This window comes from Borostomias antarcticus, assembly GCF_949987555.1.
Source record: "Borostomias antarcticus genome assembly, chromosome: 10".
In the NCBI taxonomy this organism is placed as follows: Eukaryota; Metazoa; Chordata; class Actinopteri; order Stomiiformes; family Stomiidae; genus Borostomias; species Borostomias antarcticus.
The window spans coordinates 21,685,550-21,693,049 of NC_140243.1; the positions used below are offsets into that span (position 1 = coordinate 21,685,550).

The following is a 7,500-nucleotide window of genomic DNA, read 5'->3' on the forward strand; positions in this document are numbered from 1 at the left end:
AAGGAAACATTCTGACTCAATACACAAGCAGTATTAACAATCCCAGTCAGAATACAGTGTATGCCTACAATATGCACTATGGTAAGACTTTACACAAAACAGTGTGCAACCCAATAATCCCCACAGGCAGCAAAATACTTGCAGAAGAAATATGTAATATACAATTAATGGATTGTGTCAGTTTGAAACCCCTATAAAGCACCAAAACCAACAATAATACATTTATTTGAATATAAGACTATTCAGTTCCATGAAAAACACTGCTTTCAATGTTTTTATTTCTGTGAGGTTAACATCTATCATGTGACGAATTCAGAGAAAATACTATACAGTACTAGAGCCCACCTGTGACCGGTCCTCTTCATCTACCTGAAAGAGGATGACACACATGGAATGGCCCTCTCACACATGCAGAGTATCAACCGTGCTCTCTGAAGAACCGGACCTGATCTAGTTATTCAACACACGTTTTCTAGGGATCCTGTAAAGCTTACACTCCGACCAGATTTGCAGGGCGTGAAATCCAAGACATGTTGAAAGGATGAGAATCAATGGAAAAGTACTGTACATACAGTAACAACTGGTAAATGTAAATGCTGAAAACAGGTAATTTAAAGTAAGTATTGGCAATAGTGAAAGGCATTTCTGCTCGTCATGTACAGCACTGCAGTGGGATGATGGTGGTATGTGATGTTAACAATGATTACAAATGAGCATGTGACAGAAAGGGTTTGGCTAACTCAGACTACAATCTAGAATACTTTTTACTCATTGACACTGCTCCACAACATACAGTAGTTGTCTTATAGTACATTACATTGGAATAAAATAAAATAAAAATACCACAGACATAGAGGTTCTTTAGCTTGCGATTGTTTGGTAACAAAACATTCATAATTTTCCCTAATCAAAGCACTTCTCAACGATATAGACTACCAGTTCAAATCTATAGACTACCAGTCCAGTGAAAGATTGTTGCTAAAAGAAAGTTTGCATAAATACTGTATTCCCCAGTGTATGTTCAACTAAATCACCAGATCAACCTACCAATAGTACAGCTACAGTATGCTAGCTAACAAGGTAGACTCCCACATCTCGTGACCAGTGGTTGCTGTTCACATAGCCCTGTATGTGGATATATGGATATAGTATAACTGTATACACAACTGTACACACATACAGGGCTGTCAGGAAGATTATAGCCAGGAACTGCATGGCCCTCTGACCTCTCATGAGTGGAGTTAGAGGATGGGTCAGGGATGGAGCTACCCAGGACCTAGGCTGCCTTCCTGTGTCTCCCTGCATTTTGTAGGCAGGGACAGGAGGAGGGAGGAATGGATGGAGGGAAGGATGGAGAGATGAGTGGCCCCTCTGTACTGTTAAAGGCAGAAGGATAGAGGGAATGATGGAGGGATGGATAGATGGATGGAGGGAGGGATGGATGGAGCGAATGATGGAGGGAGGGGTGGATGGATGGATAGATGGAGGGAGGGAGGGAGGGAATGATGGAGGGATGGATGGAAGGTTGGTTGGATGGATGGAGGGAGGGAGGGAGGGATAGATGGATGAGTGAGTGGGCTCAGCAGCTGCTGTCCTTGTCCTTGCTCTCCTCCAGGACCTGCCTCACCAGGTGAGAGGCGGAGCCTTTCCCACTGCCGCTGTGGGATAGGTGTAAAGCTGGGTGCTGCTGTCCAATCGGCAGCTGCTTCGCTTCTGATAGGTCACTCCTGGGTGTCATTCTAATGAAGGAGGAAATAGCAACATAAACGGTCATTTTCTACCATAGAAACAACCTGTATTACTTATTTGAAAGAAAAAAGACTGCAAAATAACAACAACATGGGGAGACATTTTATTTTAAGGGTAGCTCTATAGGTGGTCCACTGCTCAGCTGACTCTCAACAAACAACAGTGTCAGTTTGAGCCTCGGTCTACCATCTATAGAGGTCACTCTTCCTAAAATGTCGCCCTCTGTCCTCACCTTCCCTCTGTGACTCGCTGGAAGCTCTCAGACCGGCTGCTGACCTTGCTGGAGCTCCCCGTCTTGCTGCGCCTCTCTCCCCCCTCCCTCGGAGCACTCGCCTCCCTCTCCCTCTCTCTCTCTCTCTCCCTCTCCCCCCTCCGGGACCCCCTGCCGGAGCTCAGCCTCTCCAGGGCCTCCCTGCCGGAGGCCTCCGAGGACCCCCGGGGCTCCGACAGCGAGGCCTGCAGCCGGGGGTCGAGGCTGCTTGGGTTGGTTGGCCCGGGGGCGCCGTGGTTGGGGTTGACGGCGGGGGAGGTGGGGGCGGGGGCGGGGGCGGGGGCGAGGGCGGCGGCGGAGGCAGCACCGGTGCTGGTGCCCATGGACTTGGAGATGACCTTGAGCTTGTGGGAGCTGGGCTTGTAGTGCTTCTTCTTGTGCTGCACGCGGCTGTTGTGTTTGAGGAAGAACTCGCAGGACTCCTGGAGCACCCGGCGGCTCTCGCTGATGGGGCTGCGAAGAGGAGGAGAGGAGGGAGGAGCAAAGAGGAGGAGAGGAGGGAGGAGCGGCATGGAGGAGGGAGGAGAGAGGAGGGAGCGTGGTGAGATCTTCACACAGACAAGCCTCAACTAAGTAACTCGGCGCAGGGGTGTTACGAGTTCATTTTACTGTTCAACTCGAGATGGAAACTTGTACAGGCAGATGGAACGGCCGTGCATAAAAGCATAATCAATAAAACATAATCAACCACTGAACCCAACCAACCATCATGCACAGCCTTAACAGATCAAGTTCATCTTATTTATGTACAATAACGCTGCAATGACACAACTCTTATGATAGAACTGCATTAACATTTTCTTACAGCCCTGTGTGTGTGTGTGTGTGTGTGTGTGTGTGTGTGTGGGGGGGGTCCTTACTCTTTTTTGCGGGTCCTGTTGAAGAAGACGGCCCACTCGGAGCAGGTCTTCTTGCTGCTGACCCAGAACACGGCCGAGATGCCCACCACCAGGGTCATCAGGTACTTCACCAGGAACAGGGACAGGTCCGGGCGGTCCGCCTCGGCGCTCTGGAGTAAAGTACGGTAGACGAAAGTACTGTTACTCTATGCATGTCGGCACGTACTGTACACCCTTTTCCACAGCGTCCACAGCGCCGCCACCCTTCCTACGCGACCCAGCGGGAGCCTACCTTGTGTGAGCAGGGGATGCTGTACTCCTGGCAGCGCTGGTCGATCCAGGCGCTCTCCCAGGCGCCCCGGCGGCTCTGCTCGTAGGCGTAGCACGCCAGCAGCGTGCCCAGCGGCAGCAGGTACAGCCCGCTGAAAACGCCGATGCGGATCATGAACTTCTTCAGCTTCTCCTGGTTGCGCTCGTCGTGCTGGATCACCTGGCGCACGTGGTTGAGCGACACGATGCCGGCCAGCAGCAGGGACAGGCCGGCGACCACGCCCAGGCAGAGCGGCGCCAGCACGAAGTAGCGCAGGGCGTCAAGGTCGTACAGGCCCACGAAACACACGCCGCTGATGCTGTCGCCCTCCACCTTGTCCAGGGCCAGAAGCAGCACGGTCAGCGCTCCGGGAAGGCCCCACGCCGCCGTGTGGAACCACACCGCCTTCTTCTCGATGGCCTCGCAGCTCCACTTGGGCCCGGCGGCCAGGAACCAGGTGATGGTGAGGATGACCCACCACACGGTGCCGGCCGTGGAGAAGAAGTAGAGAAGCATGAAGAGCAGCGTGCAGCCTCGGCTCCGGGCGCCCAGCACCACCGTCTCGGCGCCGGCCGGGTGGGACGGGGGGCCGCAGGCGGCGCCGTTGCCCAGCAGGAAGCCCAGGAAGTAGACGAGAGACACCACGCTGTAGCAGACGGCGTAGAAGATGATGGGCCGCTCCGGGTAGCGGAAGCGGCGGACGTCGATGAGGAAGGTGAGGAAGGTGAAGAGGGTGGCGGCCAGGCAGACGACGGAGCACACGCCGATGAAGGTCTTGGCGAACTGGATCTCGTGGGGCTTGAAGTACATGTTGGAGCAGGGCGGGGCGCAGTCCGGGGCGCCCAGGAAGGACGAGCCCAGGCCGGGGCGGGTCTTCAGCGGGAGGGGACACCAGAAGCCCAGGTCCCTCTTGGCGGAGGGGGAACTTCTGGGCGTGGTCGCCGGGGGGGCGGAGCCTCCTGTGGCGCTGCAGGGCTCCAACCTAAAATGTGACGGAAGGTGGGGACGGTTCTGTTCAATGTTTCACCTTGATCTTCTGACAACATTGCCAAACACTAAACGGACAATTTCTCCGACATTCAAGACCTTCAAGACATGTTTGCAGTTCTAGCACAAGGCTTTGTTTACCGGTCGTGCTAGTTGTTTACCTGTTGACAGATGTATTTGTTTACAGTACCTGTCACACTGCAGCTCGGGCGGCCAGCTGACCCCGAAGGTGGCGATGTCCTTCCTGCAGTCGTGGAGGACGGTCTCGCAGAGGTCGCGACACGGCCGGATGACCTTGGTCTCCTCCGTGCACGCCGGGATGAAGGCCTGGCACAGGAAGTGATGCACGTCCGGGGAGCAGCGCAGGTTGACCAGGGGCATGAAGGGCTATGAGGAGCAGGAGAGGAGAAGAGAGGGAGGAGAGGAGAACAGAAGGGGGAGGGGAGGAGAGGGAAGAGGAGAGGCCTTCTTAAACATTGTGCTCAGTAGAAAGAGTAACGACAAAGAGTAGCGTGGGTAATGTCTTCATTAAACTTTGACAGGTCCATTCACAATCTGGCCCTATAAGACACATTCTCTGCCTTTGGCAACATCCTGTCATCCAAGACTGCATGTGATGAAAATGTCTCAAAGAGCTACGGCTACGTGCACTCTGAGAAGCAGGAGGCTGTTGATTGGGCCGTTCAGAGACTGAATGAGATGCAGTTAAATGACGTGAAGGCTTATATGAGCCGCTTCAAATCCCGCGAAGAGTGAAAAGCTGAGCTGGGCACCAAAGTCCACATCAAGAACTGTGGACAGGTTATGGATGAGGAGAAGCTGAGGAAGATCTTCTGCAGGTATAGCAAGACCAAGAGCATCCGTGTGATGACCGGTAACGGGGGCCAAGACCCTTGGCGCTGGCTTTGTGAACTTCCAGAGGCACGAGGATGCCCAAAAGGCTGTTGATGAGATGAACGGAACGGAGATCAGTGGAGAGTTGATCTATGTGGGTCGCGCCCGTAGCGCCGGGCCGAGTTGTCGGAGCGCCGGGCCGAGCTCAAGCGCAGGTTCCAGCAGAATCAGCATCGCCTGACCCGTCTGCATGACTATCCCAAGCCCTGCAATCCCCAGCAGCACATGGATATCAAGCCCCAGATGGCTACACATCCAATAAGCACAAAATATTTCTTTTGTTTCTATTATTGTTGTTCTCCATACTGTGCCAGCACTAGCTGTATACTGTATGTGTATATCTATCTATGTATATGTCCCTCTGTCCTCCTCCAGCCTGCTGACTATGAACAGGACCAGAAGCCTCTGACAGCCTCCATGCTGGCTGCTACTCCACCACAGGACCAGAACCAGATGCTGGGTCAGAATCTGAACCCCCTGATTCATAAAATGCAGCCCGGCCTGGTGGGTCAGATGACTGGCGCTACTGGAGTTGAACAAGTGAGATTGTCCACCTGCTGGAGTGTCCTGAATCTCTACACTCCCCGGTGGGTGAGGGTGTGTCCGTGACCAAGGAGGTCAACCTGAACACCGTGACCAACACTGCTGTTCAAAAAAACAGACAGAAGATATGTCCATATCTGTATTCATGTAAAAAATGTACATGCCTTGACTATTGACTGTTTGAATAAAATAGCTTAAATAAAACAATCTTAATTTGTCACGCCTCCACGGTCCTCGCCTCCACGGCCGCCCGTCTCTGCGTCCCCCGCCGCTCCCCTGTGCGCCGCCCCGGTTCTTCCCCACGCCGTTCAGGCTCACTTGAGTTTCCGGCCTCCGCCTCCAGGACCGGGGCGCGTTCCCGCTCCTCATCCCTGGAGTTGAACCCCGGGCTGCCCTCGGCACGCGCGCTGCTCGCCCCCGGCGCCGGTGAAGGCGCTCATGTTTATTGGTGAACGCGTTCACGGCATGGCTCTGCGCACCTGTCCCCAATCACCCGCCTACTCAACAACCTACAAGAGCCTGGTCAGCCCTTCAGTCGTCACCACACCTCCTCCTGGTATCACTGTGACCCGGTTTGCAGCGCTGTGCTTGCCTGACAAACGCCTTCCCCCTGGGTTGACAAATTGGATTACTTGACCCTTTTCTTTGACTACGTTATTGGATTATGGATTATTGGACTTGGTTGCTGGCTTTGTTTGATGAAAGCTCTCTGGGCATTCATAATTTTCTACGGCTCTGAGTCGTGCGTTTGGGGTCACAACCAAGCCCTAAGAAAAATGGTCCTATTCATAATAGCGGTCGTGGTGGGGTTCAGACAGTTCATTGTCTATTAAAATAAAAACACAGTTCTGTAAAACAAAGAAAAAAGTACAGTATGCTGACAAATTACTTATACTTATTAATGAGATTTCAATAATTTCATGCTTTGAAAGCACATCCATTTTGGGGTTCAGTGTTCAGTTCACTTCGGCACAGGCCGGGAGTGGGGATCGAACCGGGGACCTTGCGATCCCCAGCCGACCGCTCTACCTCCTAAGCTAGTACGTGCCACCCCTATATACAGTTAATTTTGTGGGTTGAACAGATATAGATCCCCTAATGTTCAGTGTAGTGTTACATGTGTAGTGTTCAGTATTCAGTGTGGCTCGGCAAAGGATAGTACAGACAGGCAGGGTTGGCTGTAGGTTAAATGCCAAGGAAACAGAATGAAATAGACCACTTTAAGGGTTAAAGTCTTCGATGGAGAGTCTCCATGGGCAGCAATGTTCAGTCCAGGACTATTAGATGCTTTCATGTGCGTCCAGGAAAAAACTCAACCAAAAAGATGTCATCACTAATACATCCACACCAGTGAGGGTTCGCTGTGAATCAGACATCAGCTTTGCAGCAGCTGGTAATGGACTAGACTGGGCTCGATCCCCACAGAAGGCCCTTCAGATCTACATCGCCATCGGTAGCGTCAGACCAACCCTAACCCTAATTCTCCACCCCATGTGAAAGTGACTGACGGTCCCTCACCATGGGCACAGCCAGAAAAAGAACAACGTTTTTCATTCCCAGAACACATGAACTTGGTACAAAAGGGGGTATGGCTAATGTCGAGTGCATTGGAAAGCATGTAATGTACTTTCCTGTAGTGTAGTGTAGTGTAGTGTAGTGTACTGTGGTGCTGTGGTGCCACACAAAGGCATGCTTTCACAGGCTAGCTCTCATATTCTTTCCCTTCAGTGGATTGGATGGGGGGGGGTACATGGGCATCAGGAAATGACTGCATGAGTGTTTGGAAACACACACTGTCTAAGGGGTAGTGGGGGCGGGTGGGGCATATAGGACCTATAGCTTTCTTTCTCAGTGGCCAGCCCAGTAGTAGCCTATATAGTCAGGCTATGTGTTGTGCATCCAGATTA

The 7,500-nt window shown here is 52.4% G+C and overlaps 1 protein-coding gene across 1 annotated transcript in view; it reads right to left on the reverse strand.

Moving 5' to 3' along the window:
• Nucleotides 1–7,500, reverse strand: part of LOC311314430 (frizzled-6-like) — an 11,877-nt gene that overhangs the window by 220 nt on the left and 4,157 nt on the right. The window contains exons 3-7 of the mRNA XM_084444782.1: nt 4,347–4,543; nt 3,152–4,151; nt 2,881–3,029; nt 1,982–2,473; nt 1–1,739 (exon numbers count right to left, since the gene is read on the reverse strand). The exon at nt 1–1,739 is cut by the window's left edge and continues 220 nt beyond it. Of these exons, the coding sequence (XP_084300908.1) occupies nt 1,580–1,739; nt 1,982–2,473; nt 2,881–3,029; nt 3,152–4,151; nt 4,347–4,543 (1,998 nt within the window). The 3' untranslated portion in view covers nt 1–1,579. The remainder of the gene's footprint in view (nt 1,740–1,981; nt 2,474–2,880; nt 3,030–3,151; nt 4,152–4,346; nt 4,544–7,500) is intronic.